Raw genomic sequence first — 25,344 nt, 5'->3', positions numbered from 1 at the left:
ATAAAACAAGCGATTCTAGTTGTATTCAGCCTGAAAACATAGAATTCTCTACACTGAATTTTCCTGCAAAATACTCCACATTGAGTTACCAATGCTGGTATGAAATCAAAGCTTAATTATAAGTATTAATACCACTACTACTATATAAACATACATGGTACCTTTATGTCAGTGCTAATATAAACACACATTTTTCCTCTCTAGTTGCACTTACTTATTAAATTTAAAACCTATGCTATTACCAAATAATTGCTTTAAAAAACAAATGCAGTTTTGATAGAGATATAAATAGCATACAAGTTATAGAGGAGCAACTATACAAAAAAATACCAACTTACCACTACTGCCACAATCTGCACAAGAGAGGAGTTCTTCTGGTTTCTTTTCACGATTTGATTCTTTAGTCCCCAAACAGAAGCTACATATCGGAATGGGATCGGCACGGGGCTGTGACAAAATTCAAATGAAAAAATACTCAGTTTTCCATTTCAAAATTAACGACAAAATATTAAACTCAAAGCTTCTTATGTATTTCCTTAACAAAGAGAAACTGCTGAGTAAGGGATACAAAACAACATTTTCTAATTAAAAAAAAAATCTCTTCAGTCATTTGATGCTAAAGTATTAGCTGAATAATGCATTGAAGTATAATAGTAAGATTCAGAAGTAATTTATAGTAAGCCAATGAAATCTAAGACCTTTATATATTATATAACCTTCCTGAAATGAATATTATTAAAGACTCTTTTCAGGGGTGCCTGGCTGGCTCAGTCGGTAGAGGATGTGACTCTTGATTTTGGGGTCATGAGTTCAAGTCCCACATTGGGTACATAGATTACTTTAAACAAACAGATTCACTTGAAATATCAATTGTTCCCATAATCCATACGCCTATAATAAATTGATTCATCTATTCAGCATTATAATTTATGAATACCATCTAATTAGTTCAGATTGTTTAACTAAACTTTGTCAAATGTTCTAGTGCAGGCCACTATTATTCATCTCTTAAATTTTTGATATACAATATTGGCATGTTGTTAGGTGACATAATAAACAAGAACTTTAAAATGCTGTCAGATCACTTGGGAAGCTCAAAGGATCACTAACAAGGTCTTTCTGGCACCAAGGTCTTCCAAAGTAAACCACACCATGCCACACAAAGGAGATAAAGTCTCAATCTCTGACATCCCCACATTAATAAAATAAAAAACAAAACATTTGTCTAATCCCCTAGTACCCCTTGCCTCTGAGGAAACTGCTTTTAACAATGTATAAGTCTGCATATACATCTCAGTGTCTGCATTGTTATTTATGACTACCAGTGATGCTAATATTCCCATTCATATGAATAAGTTGACTGTGTCTATAGATCTGGTCACATTTATTTTGAACAGCCAAAACTGTATGAAAATTAAAATTTTATTGCATATTCCAAGGCTTCACACATGTTGTCTCTAGCCATCTGAATGTAGCTATATGTATTTATATTTGAATCTCAAGAATCAAAAATTCAGGGCAAGAAAAGTTAGCATAATCATAAATCTTTTTAATGTAAATTAAGAATAAGATTTTGCAAGGTCTAACTTTTTAAATATGTATCAGCACAAAATAAACCCTTATTTGTTCAGCTACTCTATCCCAAATGCCTAATTAATACATTGCCTGATACATAGTAGGCACTCAAAATATATGTTAGCTGAATAAACGGAAGGAACATATGCTAGTTAAAAGAAGAAACCCTCATCTCTAAGATACGATTTCAAATGGTTATAATGATTCCAACAAATGTCTTGGTTCACTGTGAAAACATGTCACCAAAAAACACAATTCATCTTATGACTGAGGATGTGCAAAATTGTTCAATATGATTATTAATTTCATCATACAATGTGAGTATTCATTATCTTGCCCTTATTTTCAGTTTAATTTGTTCTCTTAATATGCACAGGCTTTAATTTCTGAAGTAGCTATGCAAATGTATTTTTGTAGCCACATTTAAAAAGCAGAGTATAAAACACTTTGTACCAGAAAAACCAAAAGACAAGCAACAACAAATTGGTCACTGACTCCAGCCACAATTTTTTAAACGCCAGATAATCAGCACTGCATAATTATGGATCCATAGTTATTACTTGCAACTGCTCAACTGTAGTACCTTGGGAACACTTTTGTTCCTTTAAATAGCAATTAAAAGAACAATCTGGTTTTAAAGTGACAACATTCCCCTGATAGATTCTAGCTAAAACCCAGTCCTTGTACTAATGGGATTACTGCTTTCATTTGATATAACAATGCTCAAGCCATTGCTGCCATCCTTGCGGTGATAAATAATTTACAAAATGTCACATATCATTCATGCAGTGAAACAAATCCAAATCTGCAATCCCATTTTTCTTTCCCTGATGAATTTTTAGCTGTGAGAAAGACATGGCCATCAGCCAGCACTCGTGCTCATTTTTCGTTTTTAACTAAAGGTAACACAAAGGACAAAGGTTGCTAGTAGTTCATGGCCAGAAAGACTGATGTCCCACACTCTGCCCAATAATAGAAAGCATAGATGCTATCACTTCATGCTACATTCAAGTGAACCCCACCACGCTGATGTATGCTCACAACCATTTATTTTAGGGATAACTATCTCACAATACTCTATAAAACCACTGCATTATACAGAAATGTCTGCCTTGCTGAATTATTGATAATTCAAAGCACTTTTTGCTAACCTCAGTGTAGCCGAGTCTAATTAACTTTAAAAAATTGTCACTTGTAAGAAATGAAACTTTTACAGTAATGCATGTAAATGGGTCACAAAATTATTATGATTCACTATTCTCAATCAGACTTCATATAAACTGTTTCAAAAAATAATCCCTGGTAATAGATTAAAATGGATTGCAGTCAGAAAGAGGTCTGAATAAATGGCAATTCGATTCTACATAAGACCACTGAAGACAAATCATATTTAAGAGGTCTGAAAATGAAACCAAACATCTCCTAACTCTTAATCACTTTCTTTGAAATTTCCTAAAGGTATCTAATGTGTTGATCACATTTTCTTATCAACATTACTGAAAATTTCAAACTAATCTGGAGAATTAACATCCATGGATAGGTTCTGACCCTGCAACCTGCTCAGGAAGCAATTCCTCCTCATCTCCCGTGCAAAGGTCCTGGTGTAGCTGATAGGTTAGAGGTCACTTTATACACTATCTCATTTAATTATCTTAACAATTCTGCCAGAAATATTTATACAACACCCATTTTAGGGAGGCAATTGAGGATCTGAGAAGTTAGGTAGCTTTTCTAAAATTGCATGAGTTCAGCTGTGGAACTGGAATTGAAACACAACTCTGTGTTCACCAAAGCAAAAAGGTAGCTTTACAATAGAGATACCTGCTTAACCAAGTGATCAACACTATCACCGTACATGACAAACTGACATCATGTGCCTCCCAAGTGTTGCACTAAAGGATTCAGCACAGCCTACGTAGTATTTTTGCTGGAATTATTTACCCTGAATCTAATCATAAGGAACCAATCAGGCAAATCCAAATTTAGAGACATTCTGTAAAACAACTGGCCTGGAATCTTTGGGAAATGTCAATGTCACATAAGACCCAATAAAGCACAGAACCAATTTAGGCGACTAAGGTGGCCTGAAAACTAAATACAGTTTGTGATCCTCGTATAGATTCTGGATTAAAAATAATAATAATACCCACAGCTATTAAGGACATTATTTGGATAATATGGGAAATACATAAAGCATAGACTATATAAATTAGGTAGAACATAAATTTCCTACATCAACACAATTGTGTTTCTATGGGAGAATGTCCTTATTCTTAGCAATCATGTGCTAAAATATTTTGGAGTAAAGTGTCCTGATAACTTTGGCTCAAAAGATGCAGGGGGGGAAATTGTGTATTTGTACATGTATTAAAGGTGATAAAGGTTGGTGAGTCTATGTAAAGGGTACATGGGTGTTCAGCATATTGTTCTTTCAATTTTTCTGCATGTGTACAATTTTCCAAACAAATTACTGGGGATGGGGGTAGGGGCTAAAACAGTACCCCTTCCACTATTAAAAAAAGATCAACAATGGATTATTATGTAATTGGATGACAAGCATTTATAAAATAAAGAATCTCAATCCAATTAATGATTCACAGGCAATATAGAGGACAGAGGAACTGTCAACTCATTATAGTGTTGGTGCAAGTACCAACACTCTCGAGAACAAATGACCCAGTTTCCTTCAACAAATAAATTAAAAGGGAGACACACTGAACAAGCAAGGAAAAGAGAGCAATACATATGGAATAAGAACCAATAGATTATCCTGATAATGATTCAGGTAAATTATAAAATAAAACAAAATAGGATAACCTTTTGAAGGAACTGGGGCTAGTCAGCCTCGAACAGATTGCTCGCAAGGGACAAGGTAGAAGTCTTCATCCAGGGAAACTTGCCATGGCTCCGGAATATAAACTTGAACAGGGCTTCTGGTAGAAGGAGTTAAACTTTCCAACAGAAATGTCCAGAAATCGAATGGATTGTTTTTAATTGCTTTCTTTATTTTATTTTTAAAATTTTTGGTAAATTATACACAACACAAAATTTAGCACATTAACCATTTTTAAAAAAAAAATTTTTTTTTTTAACATTTATTTATTTTTGAGACAGAGAGAGACAGAGCATGAACGGGGGAGGGGCAGAGACAGAGGGAGACACAGAATCGGAAGCAGGCTCCAGGCTCTGAGCCGTCAGCCCAGAGCCCGACGCGGGGCTCGAACCCATGGATGGCGAGATCGTGACCTGAACTGAAGCTGGCCGCTTAACCGACTGAGCCACCCAGGCGACCCAGCACATTAACCATTTTTAAGTATACTGTTCAGTGGCATTAAGTATATTCATGCAACCAATACCACACCCATCACCAGATGTTTTTCATCTTCCCAAACTAAATAAAACTGTCCCCATTAGATTCTAACTCCCTATTTCCCCCCTTCTACTTTCTGTCTCCATGGGTTTGACTATTCTAGGTACCTCATACAAGTGGTATCATACAGTCTTCATGGAATGGATTATTTTGGGATGGCCCCTGTAATTGGTAAAGACCATGGAGAGGCTGGATGGGCTCCATCAGGACAGTGAGGGTACCACAGTAGACAAAGCAACCTCACACAAATTGGAGATCTGGGACTCTTCAAAGGTCCCTTCGAGATCAGATATTTTAATGGTTCCATGGATGGATAATATCTAAGGCTCTTCCCAGCTCTGCTCTAATTTTTTTTTATTGATTCTATTTTACTTAAAAAGATATTTTAAAAGGGTCCTCAGCACCCTTGACCACAAAATAAAATAACCTTTTCTGAGAAAACAGGCTTTAATTCCAATTAAATAATTGGATTAATTAATTCAGATAATTTTTAGCTTTATATTTGCTTATGGCTACTTTTGTTTCTGCCCTAAAGGAAACAACACGTTTGTAAATCACATCAGTCTAAGTAAGTAAAGAAAAATAAAAGTTCATGCTAGATTGGAGCCAGGTGCACATCCTCTTTGACAATGACACAAAAAGAGGCTCTGTCTCCATGATGTCCGATCACAATGATCAGGGACACAGCTCTCTCTTTCCATCATCCTCTATGGAATGATTCATCTCGAGTCTTCTAGAACCTTCTTAAATCTACTTATAATACACACCGTTTAAGTAGTTCCAAATGTTAAAAACAACTCAGCATTTTTCATTCATCTATTCATACTTACATCATTATAAAACCTGGATTTAAATATTGATCTTTGAACCTCAGGTTTCCTCATCGGTAAAATAGGGCAGCACAATAGTGTCTGCATTGTCTGGCTCTGGGGTCACTAAAGTCCAAATGTGAATGTGTGAAAGTACTTTGTAAACTATAAAGCTCTATTCAAATATTATGATTATTGCAAAATTCACTTTGTTTATAAAAATAAAAAGAACAAACAACTTCAAGTCCTTAATAAATATCAGCACAAATGAATTGTTGTGGAGTTTAGAATTATTATATAATAGACTTTGACTCTGTGAGTCTCCATGATAAATATTAATTTTAGAGGGTTGTTATGTGTGTTTTTTTTAAATGAATTAATCAGGGAATAAAAGAATAGGATACGGGGCGCCTGGGTGGCACAGTCGGTTAAGCGTCCGACTTCAGCCAGGTCACGATCTCGCGGTCCGTGAGTTCGAGCCCAAAAGAATAGGATAGAAAATGTCTCAACTGAGAGCCAAGAGGCCTGATCTAATAAAAGAAAAGCTCAAAGAAAGAGAAAAGAAAAAGATGCCAAAGGAAGTAAGGCACAAATACAAAATTGTAAATGAATACTACCACAAAAGTAAACAAAGATGAACATAAATCCTTTATACCTAAGTGTCAAGCAGTTCATCTTTGGAGAGTATTCTCAACACTTTAGCTCAGACAACTTAATTCAGTAACTCAGAATGAGTTGTATAAAAAGGCTCTTCCGTATGTATGTCTTTAAATTGCACCCTTTTATCATCTTGTACTGAAACCTGATGTTTAGGTAATGCTTCGCTGTTTACCAAAATGCTTTCCTCAAGTGTCTCACTAGTGACAAACACAGCCTGTGAGACAGGGCTGTGGTAAATTCAAGGCCTCCCTAAGGTCACATAACTATCAAGACAGAAAGACCCATTCGGCTGACTGCAAGCCCTTTGCTCTTCCACTTTCCCGTGGCTGGTCCCTCATTTCCTTTGGAGCTTGATTCAAATATCACCTTATTGGAAAGGCTGATCCCTGCCCATTCTCTCTCTGAAACTGCTTTCCACCAGCACCACTCTGGGTCCCCCAGGCCTTGCTTTATTTTTCTGCATAGCATTCCTTACTGCTAGACATATTGACAAATTCTATCATTTGCCTATTTTGTTTCACTTACTGAACCTTCAAAGCTCCATTCTGCGGGCAGAGACTTTGTTCACTGCTGTAGCTCCAGCTTCAAAGTACATTTGTTGAATAGATGAACAAACTGCTTTTAGGTTAGGAAGTGGATCCTCTGGTTCAACAGGTTCCAAAGAGTATTGTCCTTTAACATATATCCTTAATAACTATAATATGACATGTAAAGCAGTCATCAGTGGCAAGATGGCTTCCATCACTGTCTAATCTGAAGGCTTTTTTTCTACTCTCATCATTTATAATGAATGACCATTTGGGCACAATTGTACTTTTCTGGGTATAACCTGACAAGACAGAACCAAAATTTAAATATCAGCTGGAAGGAAATTATCTCACCACAATGGGTTGGGGCTTGCTCAGCGATAAGTCATTCACTATAGGTTATATATAAAATAGATCTGAGGCCATGCCAGTACCTAATTGTGAGCCTCCTTGCCTTTCTCCCCTCTTAAGAAAGAATACAAAAGGGGCACCTGGTTGGCTCAGTAGGTTAAGCGACCCTCTTCCGCTCAGGTCATGATCTCACAGTTTGTGGGTTGGAGCCCCGCGTCAGGCTCTCTGCTCACAGCTGGGAACCTGGAGCCTGCTTTGGATTCTGTGTCTCCCTGCCTCTCTGCCCCTCCCCAACTTGTGCTCTGTCTCTGCCTCTCTCTCAAAACTAAATAAACATTAAAAAAAAAAAAAAAAAGAAAAGAAAGAATACAAAGAAAGTAGTAATAGTCAAGGAAGATGAATACATTGCAGTGAGAATAACAAAATTATAACAAGAGCATTAAATCCGTTCAATTTATTAAAAACATTTTACAAGTTTTTTTTAGATTTTTTAACGTTTATCTATTTTGAGAGAGAGAAAGAGAGAGAGAGCAACTGGGGGAGAGGCAGAGAGAGGGGGAGAGAGAGAATCCCAAGCAGGCTCCATGCTAAGCATGGAGGCTGACGCAGGGCTCGATCCCACAGCTATGAGATCATGACCTAAGCCAAAATCAATGGGTGGCCACTTTACCAACTGAGCCACCCTAGTATTTTACAAACTCTGGTGCTTTATTATTGGTAGTGAATAATTTCCCACAAACTTCACAACTGATAGCAGTGGGACAAGAGAGGTTGAAAAATGTTTACATTGTTTTTAGGGTAACTCTTTTTTTTTTGGCCACTTAGGTACTCTGCTTGATACCTACCAAATAAAGAACTAGATTTCATTTCCTGCCACTTAACCCACTTATTCAACTGATCAAGCCCACTTCTAATTAGGATATAGATCATGCAGACTCAGGATTTCCCTCTAGGGCAATCTGCCGTAAGATGTAGCCTATGGAAATACACTAACTCTAAAAGTAGAGACTTCCTGTGATGATCTAAAATGTCTTGAATTTTAAGAGGATTATCTTGTTCCCATCGGCATGTGCTACACTGTGGTCAGTACAGCCATGCCTCTGCAGGAAGGTTTGGCGACCAGCTCACTTTCATGGCAGTATCAGGACTACTTCAGATCCTTCAGCGTCACAACAGAACCTTGTTTGTAACATGTCTATTGCCATTTTCTCTACAAAAACGGACCCTTTTGTTTTACTCTAAGGCTGTTCTTGCAGTTCTATTATGAATTTTGACCTCAATATATGTCTAAATAATTTTTTCCAGAAGATAATTGGAGATATACTTAGTGTAAGACTTTTCACAGGCAACAATTTTACCATAATTTTACACTTACCATATAGATTTTTATTATATCGCCTCCCCTGCTTATTATACTTCTCTGTGGGTAATTGGTTCTGTGAAGGAGCACTACATTATCCCCACTGGCTCTGGATTGAGTTTCTGCATTACTCTGGGCAAAAGGATTTATTATTGCTAATGTATGGAGATCTTAAATGTGACTGCTGTATTTTACCTTCTTGTCACCATGAAGAGGGTTCTCTGTATTTTAAGAGTGACAAGTAAATTAAATCTAATAAAATAAAAATATTTAAAAGCATCACTATACATATCCATAAATATGTCACTTCCTTTTTCATTTAAACAATCACTTAGAAACAAAAACAGTATCAATGACCAATACTGGGAAATGCGCACAATCAAAAGGCTAATTCAAAAGTATAAAACATTAAAAGCATGGCCAAAAAGAAATAAGAAAAGGAAGGAGGGGAAGACTTTCTAAGAACCTCAGCCCCAACAGTTATCAATTGTGTGGAGCTAATTGAAATGCTCACACTGTATCTGTAGTCTAGAACTTGTTCTAATTAGGCAGGTATGCCATTTATAAGAGTGCTGATTAAGGAAAGTGATTCTATTGGAAGGAATCAAATCTAATCTGGTACACTGCATTTAACAATAACATCTCATATTTTGTTGTTGTTGTTATTTGTTTGTTTTTGCTTTTGGAGATAAAGCCTACAAATTTGAATGGGGGTGGGGAAGCCAATGAAATAATTTTGGCTTACCCAGCATCTTTAATTTCTTATCTGGACAGGGACTTACTTGGCTTTTAAGATTTCATCTGAACATCTCTCCTCCACCCTTACCATTAGAAACTGCAGATACTGCATTTATCTTCTTAAGAGGGATCAAAGTCTGATTCAACACAGCTGGAAATTCAACACATGGTTACAGGAAGTCTGCTTAGGATTTACAAACTATTCTGTTTGGCAAGCATGTCACAATATTAGCAATATAATATAAACTCTATTCTAGGTTTTGAAAAATGGAATTTTAAAATCAATTCATATTCAAGTGTCACAAATCTTTAATGTATTTTTTCAAACTTCATTATTTTTTAGAGCAGTTTTAGGTTCACAGCAAAATTGAAGGTACAGAAATTTCCCATATTCCCCTGCCCCACACATGCATAGACCCCCCCCCCCCGCTATTATTAACATTTTCCACCAGAGAGGTACCTTTGTTATAAGTGAAGAACCTACACTGACACATCATTATCGCCCACAGACTACATCAGGGTTCTCTCTTGATGTTGTACATTCTATGGGTTTAGACAAATTTATGATGACATGTATCTACCATCATGGTACCATACAGAGTATTTTCACTGCCCTAAAAAATCTGCCTATTCAGGACACCTGGGTGGCTTAGTACATTAAGCATCCAACTCATTTTTTTTTAAGTTTATTTATTGAGGGGGGGGAAGAGAGAGAGAGAGAGAGAGAGAGAGAGATTGAGAATCCCAAGCAGGCTCTGCACTGCCAGCACAGAGCCTGATGTGGGACTAGAACTCATGAACCGTGAGATCATGACCTGAGCCAAAACCAAGAGTCGGACACTTAACCAACTGAGCCACCCAGACACCCCAAGCATCCAACTCTGGATTTTAGATCAGGTCATGACCTTGTGAGTTTGAGCACCACATCGGGCTCTCTGCTATAAGAATGGAGGCTACTTTGGATCCTTTGTCTCCCTTTCTTATCTTTCTTTACTGTATCCATTGTTTTACTTTTTCCAGAATGTCTTATAGTTTGAATCCTATAGCTGGCTTCCTCAGTTGCCCCAAGGCATCCATTTTAATCTAGATGTAGTGCCTACTAGTCCACCTAGGCACAATGTGAATCACAGCCATTCTCATTACCAATTCCACCAAGAATTGCTACATTAACTGCTCAGGGGACACACAAGCTACTGAATATATTGTAATTAGATCCAAATAGGGAAGTAGAGTGAAGAGAGGAGACACAGGTAGGTGGATATTAGCAAGCTAGAAAAATCACGTTAGTCACTTTGTCAATATTATCACCATCACCACCACCACCGCCGCCCCTGGCAATGTTCTGCATTCACAGAGTTTTATATGTCAGTTGAGATGCTATGTACTATTCAATAAGTTACTGATGTTTACTCGGCATCCAACTATGCCAAACAGAATATAATTGGTACTCCAAGTGCTTGGTGTCACAGAACCAACAGAAGTAGTGTAGTTCCTTTAACATACTTAATTCTCAATTGCCCTGTGGGCACATAAACCATCTGGTGTACAGAATTTCCATGCCCTTGACTTTCCTGCTTTTGTTTTTTCCTCACTTTCAGACTATCTTTGACCCTTTCAATTACAGGAGTCATAAGCGGTAGGAAATGAGGATTGTTTGGATAATCACTATCTGAATGTCAAGAGCTCTGACCTTGTTTTTTTGGAGTCTGCCCTAAACCTCTTTGTGGTGGGGATTCTAGATCTACTAATGCTTTAGGTCAGGCACCACCCAAGCACTTATATGAACATTATTGATGACACTCTGCTCTTTGGTGCTCCAGCATCACTGCAGGCTGCACTTCATTGCACAAAACATAAGCCTCGCCCCTACCAATGCAAGTTACAGCAAGGCCAGGAAGAGAAACACCAGATGTCATAGGCTTTACCCTTGGGGCAAAGATTTTTAAGCTCAATTTCCTAGAATATTTCGAGTCTTACAGAAACCTACTAAAGGGTATTCATTAGGTAGAGGAAAGCTCTTTATTTCTGTGAAATCTTTTTTTAAAATATTTTAAGTCAAAATTTAGTACACAGTGAGCTCTTTGAAGGAGATCCTGGTTTATCTAAATTACCACACGTAATGAAGAATTATACACACTGTAGATATTTGATAAATGTGTTGAATATATAAATATAACATTACTTCTCATACTTGGTACTTTCTCATCATCTTCTAAATTACATTTTTACTTTAGTATATAAATGGTAAATAAAGAAATAAGAATATAACAGCACAAGGTTATGGGGGACAATAAAGAATTTTTAATTGTTTGCCCATTTACAACCTTCACAATGACCCTCTTACATTTTTTTAATTGTAAAAGATACATAATATGTACCACTTTACCTATTTTTAACTGTAAAGTTCAGTGGCACTAAGTACATTCACATTATTGTACAACCAAGTTAATGTGTATTTCACATATAATGAAATGGACAGATCGGAGTTTTGAATAAATGCATACACTCGTAACCCATACATCTCTATCAAGATAGAGAACACTCCATAAGCCCAGAAGTTCTCTCCTGACTCCTCCCAGTCAATTCCTTTCTACTCTCCTTCCCAAGCAGCTACTGCTCTGATTTCTCCCACCACAGTGTGATTTGGTCTGCTCTAGAACTGCATGTAAATGGAGCCAAAGACCAAATTCTTTTAGTGGGATTTCTTTCAACTCACTGTATTATCATATTCATTCATACTGCTGCATATCAATAATACATTTCTATTTACTACTGACTAGTATTTTATTATAAAATACACAAAAACTTGTGTATTCTCTCTTTGGTTGCCCAGCATTTGTTTTCAGCTTAGAGTTAAAATGAATAAAACTATTATGAACATTCTTACATAAGTACTTTTGTGGACCTGTGTTTTCATCTCTTGAGTAAATACCTAGGAATGGAACTGCTGTGTCATAAGGTAAGAAGATGCTGAACTTTATTAAAATCCTGTAACTAGATTAATCAAGAAAAGGAAAAAAGTTAATTACCAAAATAAGAAGGAGATATTACTACAGATCTTGAAGATATTAAAATGATGGAAATATTATGAACAGCTTTATGCCAATAAATTAGACAACTGAGATAAAATGATAACTTTATTGACAGACTGAATTAACAAAACCAACACAAGAGGAAATAGAACCTCTGAATAACTCTAAATCCATTAAAAAAAAAAGGATTCATAACTTAAAAACCCCTATGAAGAACTCCAGGTCCAGACAGCTTTGCTGGCTAAATCTTTCAAAGATTTAAGAATGAGATACCAGGTGCACCTGAATGGCTCAGTTGGTTAAGCTCTTGATCTTGGCTCAGGTCATGATCTCAAGGTTTGTGGGATCAAGCTCCACGTCAGGTTCTATGCTGACAGTGTGAAGCCTGCTTGGGATTCTCTCTGTCCCTCTCTCTCTGCCCCTCCTCCTCCTGTTCTCTCTCTCTCTCTCTCTCTCTCTCACACACACACACACTCTCTCTCTCTCTCTCTCTCTCTCTCACAAAATAAATAAATAAACTTAAAAAAGAATACAATACCAATCTTACATGATCTATTTCAAAAAACAGAGAAAGAGGAAATATTTCTCAACTAATTTTACTAGGCCAGCATAATTCTGATACCAAATCAGATGAAAACATTACCAGAAAACAAAGTTAAAAGAACAACTAATGTCCCTCATTAACATAAACCCTCATTTGTTTTTCTTCTTAAATTTTACTTAAAAAAAACAATCAACTTTACTAAGGTATAAAAAAATATAACAAAATGCACCCTTTTAAAGTTTGGACAAATACATATAGTCATATAATTATCACAACAATTAAGAAATAAAACCCTTTTATCACCTCAGAAAGTTGCCTCAGGAGTGAAATAGGTGAAGGGGATTAAAAGTACAATAATGATGAGCACTGGGTAATGCACAGAATTGTTGAATCACTTTATTGTACACCTGACACTAATATAACACTGTATGTTAACTATACTGGAATTAAAAATAAAAAAAGTTCCCTTAAACCTTTCTGCAGTCCCATTCCTCTGTAGACGCAGGCAACTATTGATCTGCTTTCTAACACTACGTTACTTTGGCTGTTCTAGAATTTTATATATGAAATCATACAGTATGTACTCAATTTTGTTATATCCTTATACACAGCATGTTTTTTTAGTATCGATCCATATTGTTGCATGTGAATAGTTTATTCTTCAATGTATCCATATATCTAAATTAGTTTATCCATTCACCTATTGATGGACATTTGCACACTGTAGTGTTGTGTTTTTTAAAATTTATTTTAGATAGAGAGCGATCATGGAAGAGGGGCAGAGGAAGAAAGAGAATCTTAAGCAGGCTCCATGCTCAACATGGAGCCCAATGTGGGGCTTGATCCCACAACCCTGGAATCATGACCTGAGCTGAAAACAAGAGCTGGCTGCTCCACAGAATGAGCCACCCAAGCACCCTGCACCCTACAGTTTTGTGCTGCAGGAATAAAGCTTATATGAACATTTGTGTCAAAGCCTTTCTGTATGTATGTTTTCATTTCTCTTTGGTAAATACTCAGGAGTGGAATTCCTGGGTCATAATGGTAAGTACATGTTGGATTTTATAGAAAGTGTCACTTTTTCCATAGTGATAGTACCATTCTATACTCCCAGTACTTGCACTTGGCATTGCCAGTGTTTTTAATTTAACCATTCTAGACAGTGCATAGGCCTGTCTCATTGTGCTTATCAACTGGTATATCCTTGATAGCTAATGATATGTTTTGGATATGTTTTCATGTGCTTAATGGCCATTCATATACCTTCTTTTGTTCATTTTCTGTTAGACTCTTCAGCTTGTCATCAAGGTCTACTGCAACATACTGCCAGACCCTTTTATGGTGAAAAATCTGTTGCCCCAGCTAGTGAGAATGCTACCGGTAGTTTTCAGTTGTCACTCTCTTCAGGGATTGCTTCAGCTGTAGAGTCATGTCACCCAAGGTCATGGGACATGCCCCTTTCTGGGGTGGCCCACATCCAAGTATTACAAGTCCTCATTACCAACTGATAAAGTAATATAAAGGCATGCTCAACGTGACCCAACTCTTGTCTAGATTCTGTCCCAACTCTGAAGAACCAATCTAGCTCCAGAACTACATATGAAGTCAGCCAAGGTTATTACGAAGCTGTATCACTGCTCAACTCCTCTCTCTACCTGATGCAGCTTTGTTGCCCTTCCTCTCACTGCAGGTGATAATACTAAGGGCATCCCTTAATAAATATCCTACACACAAAACTTTTCTCTCAGAAGCTACTTGCTGAAGAACACAACCTGTAACACCTTTTCTTAAAAAAAAAATGTTTAATTTTTAATTTGAGAGAGAGCACAAGTGGGGGAGAGGGGCAGAGAGAGAATGAATATCTCAAGCAGGCTTGAGCGTGGGCTCAGGGTGGAGCTGGACACAGAGCTCAATCCCACGACAGAGCTCAATCCCACGACCCTAGGACCATGAGCTGAGCCCAAACCAAGAGTTGAACAACCAAGAGTTGGATTGAGCCACCCAGGTGCCCCAACAACACCGATTTTTTAAATTGGGTTGTCTTACTGAGTTGTAAGAGTCTCTCAGATATGTCTACTGAATACAAGTCCTTTGTACATATGTATACATATAATAAAATACATGTATTGTGAATATTTTCTCTCATACTATGGCTTGTCTCTTCATTTCCCTAACAATTTCTTTTGAAAAATATCAGTTTTTAATTTTGATCCCATTTATCAATTCTAATCTTTATGTCCACCTAAGAAATCTTTGCCTATTCCCAAGTACAAGTGCTTTGTCCTGTATTTTCTTCTGATTGTGTGTTTTAGTCCTTATATTGTCTATGACCCATTTTTGGTTAATTAATTTTTGCATATGGAGTCAGATAAGAATCAAAATTCACTTTTTTCTGTATGTATATATATATATATATATATATATATATATATATATATATATATCCAGTTATTCCAGAATTACTTATTGAGAAAATTTTCTTCTTTCCACTGTATTACTTCTTCAACTTTCCTCTTTTGTTTACAAATTTGTTTTAGCTATTCTAGGTTCTTTCCATCACCATATAACTTTTAAAGTTGGCTTGTCTAGAAAAAAGTCTGCTGGGATCTTTACTGGGATTGTGTTGACTATGTAGATAAGTTTGGGGAGTATTGACTTTGAAACTTTACTGAGTTTTCCAATTGATGAACACGGTTATTTCTCCATTTACTTACATCTTCTTTAATTTCTTTCAAAAATGCTTTACAGTTTTTAGGGTATACCTTTTGTTTATATTTTGCTAAATTTATCCCTATATCCTTTCATATTATTTGATGCTATTGTAAATGACATTTCAATTTTTGAATGTTTGTTGCTACTATATAGAAATACAACCAGGTTTCGTATATTAATCTTATATCTTTACTTAAGTTCACCCTGGTTTTAGTAGCTTTCCACTATAGAAGATTCCTTAAGATCTTCTATGTAGACATAGGGCACCTGGGAGCCTCACTTGGTTGAGTGTCTGACTGTCAGTTGTGCTGACAGCTCAGAGCCTGGAGCCTGCTTTGGATTCTGTGTCTCCCTCTCCTTCTGCCCCTTCCTTGCTCATACTCTGTCTCTGTATAGACAATTATGATCTAAATCTAGAGACAGGTTTAGTTCTTTCTCCCAATCTGTATGCTTCTCATTTCTTTATCGTGTCTTATTACATTGGCTAGGAACCCCAGTACACTGCAAAATAGGAATGATGAAAGGGGGCATACTTGTCTTATTCCTCACTTTAGGAAGAAAGTGGTTGGTCTTTTACCATTAGTAATGATGTTAGTTAGCTATGTGCTTTGTTTTAAGATGCTTTGTATCAGGCTGATGAAGTTCCTTCTATTCCTAGTTGGCTGAGAGGTTGTTTTTTTTTTTAATCATAAATAGATTTTTAGTTTTGTCAATTGCTTTTCCTATGTCTATTGAGATAATCAAATGTTGTCTTCATTTAAAGTATTAAACCATCCTTGCATTTCTGGATAAATCCAATTCTGGATAAACCTCAATACATTATCGTTTTTATATGTTTCTGGTTAACTTGCCAACATATTTTTTTGAAAGATTTGTGTTTATGTCATGAGGAATACTGTTCCGTATTTTCTCTTTTTTGGAATGTCTTCTGTTAGTTTTGGTATCCAAGTAATGCTGGTCTCATAAAGTGAATTGGAATGTGTTTCGCCCTACTTTCTGAAAGAATTCTCTAATATTTGCCTTATTGAATGTATGATAGACTTCACAATTTCTGTTGTCTGCACCTGGAGTTTTCTTTGTAGCCCAGTTTTAAATTATGAACTCAATTTCTTTAATAAATATAGAGCTATTCAGATTTGTGTGTGTGCATGTGTGTGTGTGTACACACGCGCGTGCGTGCACTGGCACATTTGTGGGTTTGTTGTGGTGATTTGAGCATTCAAGGAATTTTCCCATTTCATCCAAGTTTATTTACTGGCATAAAATTGCTCATAATATTGCTTTATTATTCTTTTTTACATCTTTAGTGATGTCCCCTCTTCTATTCTGATACTGTTAATTTGTGTTTTCCTCCTTTTTTGGATCTATCTGGAGATTTTCAAAGAACCAGCTTTTGATCTACCGTATTTACCGTCAATGTTCTTAATTCGCAGAAAATGTTGATTCCAATGCAGAAACCTGGTTTGTTATCATCACTGTCATTTTCATAATTATCCTAATACAACAGAGAGAGCCATGTGGCTATTCAGAGTGAGACTCCCTTTCCCTTGGATGTAGAGTATTCACTCATTCACTCCTTGGAGGCTTTGGGAGGGAGGGGATATCAGCTAGTATTTTAGTATAAGAGTAATCCTACCAGGAATTGTTCTCTAGACAGTGGTTCTTAACCAGGTGTGAACAGCAGAATCACCTATGTAGCTTTTTAAAAATATGCGTGCCTAGGGGCACCTGGGTGGCTCAGTTAGTTAAGCATCTGACTCTTCATTTTGGCTCAGGTCATTATCTTGCAGTCCTGAGATCGAGCCCCAGGTCGGGCTCTGTGTGGTTCTGCACTGAGTGTGGGGTCTACTTGAGATTCTCTTCCTGTCCCTCCCCTAACATATATACATATACATACACACACATATTAATATTAATATTTATATTTATAATTTATATTTATATATCTAGGGTTGGATTAGGCATCTTAATTTTTTAAAAGCTTCAAGAAGATTCCAGTGGTACCCCAGGTTAAGAATCACTGCTCCCAGTGATTAGGATATCTAGCAGTTTATGCTCAGGAGAGTCTAAAGAGTGGGACACTAAGTACAAAGCAATGAGACTACTGAGATTCATTGCCTACTCTTAGTAACTGTAGTTCTAAGAGCCCCAGAGACATGAGTTTATATACGTGAACACGCTTTAAAAGTAACAACAACAAAAAAATACTTAAGTGTTAAAAGATATGGCTTAAGGGGCACCTGGCTGTCTCAGTCAGTGGAACATACTACTCTGGATCTTGGGGTCACAAGTTTGAGACCCACATTGAGAGTTTACTTAAAAAGACATGGCTTAAATATCTTCAATGCTAGGGTTATTTTGTTGTTTTAAAACTTACATATATACCTGGTTACAAAAAAAAGTACAAAGATATACAGAGTAGAGGGGCGCCTGGGTGGCGCAGTCGGTTAAGCGACCGACTTCGGCCAGGTCACGATCTCGCGCTCTGTGAGTTCGAGCCCCGCGTCGGGCTCTGGGCTGATGGCTCGGAGCCTGGAGCCTGTTTCCGATTCTGTGTCTCCCTCTCTCTCTGCCCCTCCCCCGTTCATGCTCTGTCTCTCTCTGTCCCCAAAATAAATAAACGTTGAAAAAAAAAAAAAATTTAAAAAAAAAAAAAAAAATTAAAAAAAAAAAAAAGATATACAGAGTAGAAAAGAAGTCTCCCTGTTATGTCTAATCCCTGGGCACTCAAATCCCCTTTCCAAAGTTTTGTTGACAGGCCTAGCATATACAAACATGTAACATCTTTAAAAAGGAAAAAACAAAAGTGAGGTACAACTAAACCACTCTCATTCTAATAGATATTGGGGTTATCACCTCTTGCTTCTACAAAAATGTACATGTGTACATTTGAATGTGCAAATATACCTGTAGCATAAATTCCTAGATGTGAGATTGCCAAGTCACACAACACAGACATTTGTAACTGCATGAAGTTGTGCTATTGTATATTCCTAACATTTTATCAATTTTTTCTTGTCAATTTAACTTAAATTTTTCAATCAATTTACAAACAATGGATTCAAAGTTCATATTTTAAAACAAAAATGAGTACTTTTCCTTCTCCCCTATTATATGATAATACAAATAAAGCTCTGCTTCCACAACCATTCATAATTCGCGGTTCATCAATGTTTTTGTATATCCTCACAACATTTACATTGAAGGAAACAAGCCACACAGCGGTAAAAACACTAGCCAAACAACAGAGAGAAGAACAGTAAATGAACTGCTACTCTCTTATTCAATGATCTTGCAGGATCAGCACATAAAGGACATCATGTTTAAACCAAAGAGTTAATTAAAGTATGATCATAAGAGAACTGCTGTGTGTGTGTGTGCGCGCGCGCGTGTGTGTAAGAGAAAAAAAAAGTGGTGTGTGTAATAATTGCTGGACTGTGAGTTAAAAGGAAACTCTCCAAAGTAAATTTGACAGACATCAACTCATAAAATTTCAGTATTCTTCTCCATAATCAGTGTCCCAACAAAGAACAATCTGAAATCAGCAAGCAGAGACCCATCTAGAGAATTATAACATTAGTATTGTCAGGCATGGTTTTTATTCCTCTCTCCCTACCTCCTTCTCTTTCCAATTACCTGCCATATGTTTACTGTGAAGGCCTGGCTCACGTGATACTGTTGGTAGTCCACTGGTGGTAGTGATCTCTCAATTATTCAGATGATTTTGAGGATAGTTTGTGAGGAGGGGGCTGACAGGAAATTACGTAGATTAGTGCTTTTCAAACCTTAAAATGCAAACAAAACACCTAGAGATCTTGGTAAAATGCAGATTCTGATCCAGCAGTTCTGGGATGGGGCCAAGGATTCTACATTTCTAACAAGCTTCCTGGTGATCCTGATGCTGCTGATCTGTGGTCCATACCTTTAAGTAGTAAGAATAAAGATGCTTTTAAACAGTAACTTCCAAATTACTAATATTCAACTTTGGGATAGGATTTCCCATTTCAGGATGAGGATTCACCAAAGAGCAAAACCCTGGCATTAAGGCCTTGAAGGAGGAGCTATTATAATAGTCACAGTAGTAGCTGATAGGGGAGCACTTGTAGTTAGTAGCAGTAGTGGCAGCAGCAGTGGTAGTGACAGGGATTGGTAGCGGCAAACATTTGAAGAGTACTCACTCTGAACAGATATTTGTGTAAGCACTTAATTAATCATTAAAGTATCAGAAGGTAAATACTATTATTTCCACATTATAGATGAGAAAAATGAAGTTGATTTTCCCAAGACAATTAGGCTCCAGGACCACTGCAGAGCCCTGTCTCCGGTTATCAAGTTGAACATCACTCTGTAGTAATGGATGTCATCATTTCTCAAGTTGACACACAGGAGAAGACAATTATTTCCAGGCCTTACTTTCTAGTTCCTGTAAAGCCCAGTTCAGATAAATAAATAGTTCGTTTCAACTGATCAGTTTGGATCAAGGTCAGGAGGAATTTTAAACTATTATTTGACACTACGACTAATCCATCCCAGGATAATGAAGACTGGCTATGTGTTCAAAGGCCACAGAGTTGATAATGTTGCTTTTAAATCTCTTGGCTTTATTTGTTAACTAAAGTGTGACAGAGTCAAAGAGGTTGCTTTTGAAGTTATCCGAAGACTAACTTTGGTTACAATATGAATTCCAGCATATTTGGCTTCGAAGCTACATTTTATGCTTTTTAGAGATCAAGCTAAACATACAGTTCTCAGTCAAAAAGCCCTGTAGAGTAACCTGATCTGAACAGGGGCGCTTTAACTCAATGCCAAATAAAAAGCATGATCGCCTTATTCCACACAAATACCATTCTCGGATAGGCCAATTAATCATGAATATAACTTTTCAGACATTACATAATTTCACATAGACTTGCTTCTAGTGCCTGCCAAAGAAAACAGCAATTTGTATCACTAGGAATAAATCTACATTTGAAAAGAAACGAAAATTATAAACATGAAATAGGGTAGCTCTGGTCACCTCTTTCATGTTACACTCCCTCATAATTTCTCTAATAATTTTATTTTACAAAACAGGCATTAATAAAACCTAAAATGATAGAAGTTGTGAAATGACCTAAATAAATAAAAATAAGGAAATCCAAGAAATTTTTATACCAACAAGAGTAGCAACCTCTCAGATATGAGTAATGTCAATAAAAACATATATATTTATTATGGCTTTATTAGTCATATGCACACTTCATACTTCTGGGTCCACCAATATCACACAAACAACATCAGTACATTAAATCATTTATTGTTATTTTTAGAAGATTCCATTTTCCTACTTAAAATTATTTCTGTTTTCTAAATAAATGTTTCACTGATACACTCCTGGTAAATCAGGAATAACACATTAATTTAAAAGCAATCCACTAATATCTAGTCAATATTTTAAAATGTAAGTAATCAATATAAGCTTGTAAGTTTTCTACTTAGAAAATACACCAAAGAAAGAAAGAAAGAAAGAAAGAAAATATACACATCAGCCCGGGATTACCTTCACCATGTTTATAAAATTCCTTAACAGAATATTTACAAGCAACAAAATCAGGAAAACAAAAGCAATTCATTATTCTCATGCCAAATACAAGCTGCACTGAAGATATATCTGACTTTAAAGGGGTATGCATAAAAAGATCCAGATTTATGTAAACAGTTCCCACCCCAAGTAATTTTTAAAGAAGGTATTGTCCCTTACACTATCCCCTTTTTAAATTTTAAGTAATTCCTCTTTTGTTTACTTGAATTAGGTAGACTAGTGTCTGCTTTTGATATTTTCTTAAAGAAACCCCGTCACCCTAATCATTACACACAACAGCATGCAAGTGACCATACATACATACATATGGGGGCTCTGGTGCTTTTAGTTTTTATTTATTTTTTTAAATATTTATTTACTTATTTATTTTGAGAGAGAGTGCATGGGGGAGGGGCAGAGAAAGAGAGAGAGAGAGAGAGAGATAGAGAGAGAGAGAGAGAGAGAGAGAGAGAGAAAGAATTCCAAGCAGGCTCTGCACAGCGCAGAGCCTGACACAGGGCTCAAACCCACGAACCGTGAGATCATGACCTGAGCAAAAATCAAAAGTTGGACGCGGGGCTCTGGTGCTTTTAAGCAAAGACCAAACCACTAATGTCAGCTCTTTAGTATATGTGCAGAAACAACTGGTACAGTGCTTCCTGAACCCTTGCCTCAGCCAGGATTTTGTTCAACTTTACTTTGTGTGTTTTGTGTTTACAAATATGTATTTTTTCATTTCTTTAAAAAAAAAGTTATATCGCAATTCTGAATGTTTTTCCAAACTATGTAACTATGAATGTGTATGTGTAGATGTGTGTGTGTATATAAAATATGGCAGTGTGCCCTTCATTATCTCCACCCTGTTAATAATAATAATAATAACAGCTAATATTTATTGTATACTTATTTTGCACCAGGTACTGTGTGAAGTGCTTCAATTATTTCAAAATCTCAGGTGGGTGTTATTATTGTCCCACTCTTATTAAGGAGGAAACTGTGGCACAGACAGCTCACATAATGGGCCCAAAAGAGCACAGCTGCAAGTGGTAGAGCTCAGATTCCAAGTCAGGCAGTTGACCTTAGAACCTGCTTAGTTCACCCCCGTGTGAGTCTCTAAATGAAGAACAGTAACCGGAACAGGAATGGGATACACTGTTATTACACATAAGTCAAGGGCAAGGGTCATTTGGGAAGTGGGAAGAGGAGGGGAGTTTATAATGGGAGTAAATATTAGAGGAAGAAGCTATGGGATGTCTGTTATTGTGAAAGGAGATGAAGAGGAGACCATCAGCAATTCTCCACTTAATTCAAACTGACTTTTACAGAAGATGGGATTTCAGGAGTTATTTAGACCAGAAGAAAAAAGAACAAGAGTCTAAGAAAATGACAATTTGGGAGATGGCTCAAAAGACTAATGTAATGAGTTCCACAAGCATGGTGCTCTCTAGAGCAACTTGAAATGAGTGTGTGTGGGGGGAGGGGGGGAGATGGAGGGAAAGAGAGACACACACAGAGGGAGAGAGAGAGATAGAGAGACGGAGGGGGAGGGAGGGAGGGAGGGAGAGAGGGAGGGAGGGAGAGAGAGAGGGAGGGAGGGAGGGGGAGGGAGAGAGAGAGAGACACGGAGGGAGGGAGAGAGAGAGAGACAGGAGAGGGAGAGAGAAAGCTGGGGACCTAAGCAGCAGATGAAGAGTAATGAGATAATCCAGAGCCTGCTGGTGACTGGCTTTGATGCATGGAGTGAACAGCTATAGTAGATCCAAAAGGAAATGAGAAACCACTGTAAAGATTCAAGGAAGGGGTAGGCATGGTCAGGAAGTCCTCACAGCAGGAGTAATCTCCCACTCTAGGAACTTGGAAGAGAAGGCAAGGAGAGGAGATGGACAGGCCTAGAAACTACTGAATTTAGTGGATTTCATGATGATTTCTAAAGAGTGCTGTTATTCTGGACAAGTCTGTATGTTGAGGGGCAAAAGCAAGAAATTGCTCTAAATTCAATAGTCTTCAGAAAATATTGCCAAGGCAGAAAATTTCCTAATGCCTTTGCTGGTACAGCTAATTGCTTAGCAGTTACTGGCCATGATCATAACAGAAGACACAGACATTTTAAAACTCTTACACTATGAGGAACTATATCTCAAATCCCTTGACATTTTTAGTGGTATTTGGGCATGCTCTGAGCAAAGTTCTCTACCCATGTCACCAGAATAAAGATGATAATTTTCCAAAGAAAACTGTTATGTTGTCTCCTCCATTAAGTCAGTTATCCTCAGCTAAGATGTGCATATGAATAATTTATACTCATCTGGAATGGTTAACATACAAGCATACTGTTCCTAAGATATGACCAGTTTTCTTAACAGTCCAGATCACAGAATTCCTACCAGTCTTTCTCATTTCATTGAAGGGATAAAATATAAACATTTATGGGGAGAAACAACTTTAGTAGCTTATTGATTTAGCTTTAGGAGTATTTCACAACTGAGTCCTCCTTTTTAACAGCATACAACCAGGGGCATATCTAATCGATACTGAACATCTACCTTGCAGTTGAAGCTCATGAATTAATCAGCATCTACTCAATCCCAAAGCATCAGGCAAAAATCAACAGTGACCTAAATCTCTTTGAACACTGTAGAATCACCCCAACAATGTTAATGTTTACAATAATGACAACAAACTCAACCCGCAAAAACAAGCAACAAAACTAGTATCTTCACTCATGAATGATTTATTTTTGGGTTATCTCTTTTTTCCCAAAGAACTAAGAGCAAGAAATTAAGGTTGCCACATGCAATACCTCCTATATTGCTATATTAGCAAATCCTGTAACACTACACACCAAAGGCTGAGGAAGGGCCAGGGATAACCCCAAGGCCACAAGGCAAAATGAGGGGATGTAGGGAATCTGGATCTCCCCACTAGATTCAATGGTCTATTGTTAGGCCAAGTAACCTATTTCCTGATCTGCATGTGAGACAATAGAGGGGAAAATGGTGTGTAAGCAGAAAGTCTTTCCTCATGAGCTGCAAATTATATAAAGAAGGTTTTATTTCTAATTATGGTCATATAATTACAGACACTTTAAGGAGAAGAGCCTGTTTGTTCTCCCTGGTGTGAGCAACTCACTGATTTAGGCTCTCTTGAAGCCAGCAGCCAAGTGGCAGTGGCACAGATCCAGGAGTTCCTAGAGGAGAACAGATGGACAGCTATCCTAAAAAAAGAGCTCCCTGATGTCGCCCAGCAATGAGATGTGAGAGCTGATAAATATACATTCCTCATTCAGGTGTTGTATGTATAAATGAAAGGGTTCACAGCATAAGCAGATATTGTTCTCATTGGGTAGCAGACAATACCATGATTGGTCTCCCAGTCTCTCATTTGCTAATGAGGTCTTTCCAAGGCTTCCTATTTAGCATAAATCTACTTCTACTAAGGATTACTTTTTAGCTTTTCATTTAGTCTGGTTAAGAGAAAATTTATATTTCATCTAAGTTTTCAGAACTTCTTAAAGAAAGTTTCTGAAAGGTTGTGTAGGAAAGGAATTAAGGGCATACATAGAATCTGAAATCAGACTTATTAAGGTTTGATTCCTAGCTTTACTATTTTCTAGTATGACCTCAGCCAAGTATTTGACTCTTCCTTTAGTTTCTGTATCTGTAAAATGGGAGTAACAAGTTGTGTAAATTACATGAGATCACATATATAAAGTACTTTAGACAGTGTATAGCATGTGTTAATTAAATTAAAAAAAAATGTTAGCAGCTATGAGCTGTTTTGTATTTAATGTAGATTTTTTTTTTTTTTGGCCAACATTTTTTTCAGTACCTGCTACTTATTTCATATGCTACAAGAGCACCGACTCTCTACCCATTATGCCATAGAAAACTCAAAGACTGAGAACATATGACCTGTGCCTTTAAGAGCTTACAAATTACATGGGGAATGAATATACATATGCAATTCAAGGACATGCTGTCAGACAACAAAATCCCACAAACAAATGTTTCTTGCATTCTTCAATAGTATATACTGTGGAAAGTTAGCAAGTCACATTCTCAAAGGCCAGTTCCTTGGCCACAATTTTTTCCCTACCTCTATCCCTT

General features: G+C 36.9%; 1 protein-coding gene across 4 annotated transcripts in view; it reads right to left on the bottom strand.

The window, feature by feature from the left end:
• KAT6B (lysine acetyltransferase 6B) overlaps positions 1 to 25,344 on the bottom strand; it is a 190,539-nt gene that overhangs the window by 66,911 nt on the left and 98,284 nt on the right. For all 4 annotated transcript variants that reach the window (XM_086680042.1, XM_086680041.1, XM_086680043.1 and 1 more), the window contains exon 4: positions 339 to 447. In XM_086680042.1, the coding sequence (XP_086536168.1) occupies positions 339 to 447 (109 nt within the window). The remainder of the gene's footprint in view (positions 1 to 338; positions 448 to 25,344) is intronic.

This window comes from Puma concolor, chromosome D2, assembly GCF_028749965.1.
Source record: "Puma concolor isolate L17-30 chromosome D2, mPumCon1.1.hap2, whole genome shotgun sequence".
Taxonomy (NCBI): Eukaryota; Metazoa; Chordata; class Mammalia; order Carnivora; family Felidae; genus Puma; species Puma concolor.
This window is presented reverse-complemented; position numbering and strand designations above follow the sequence as displayed.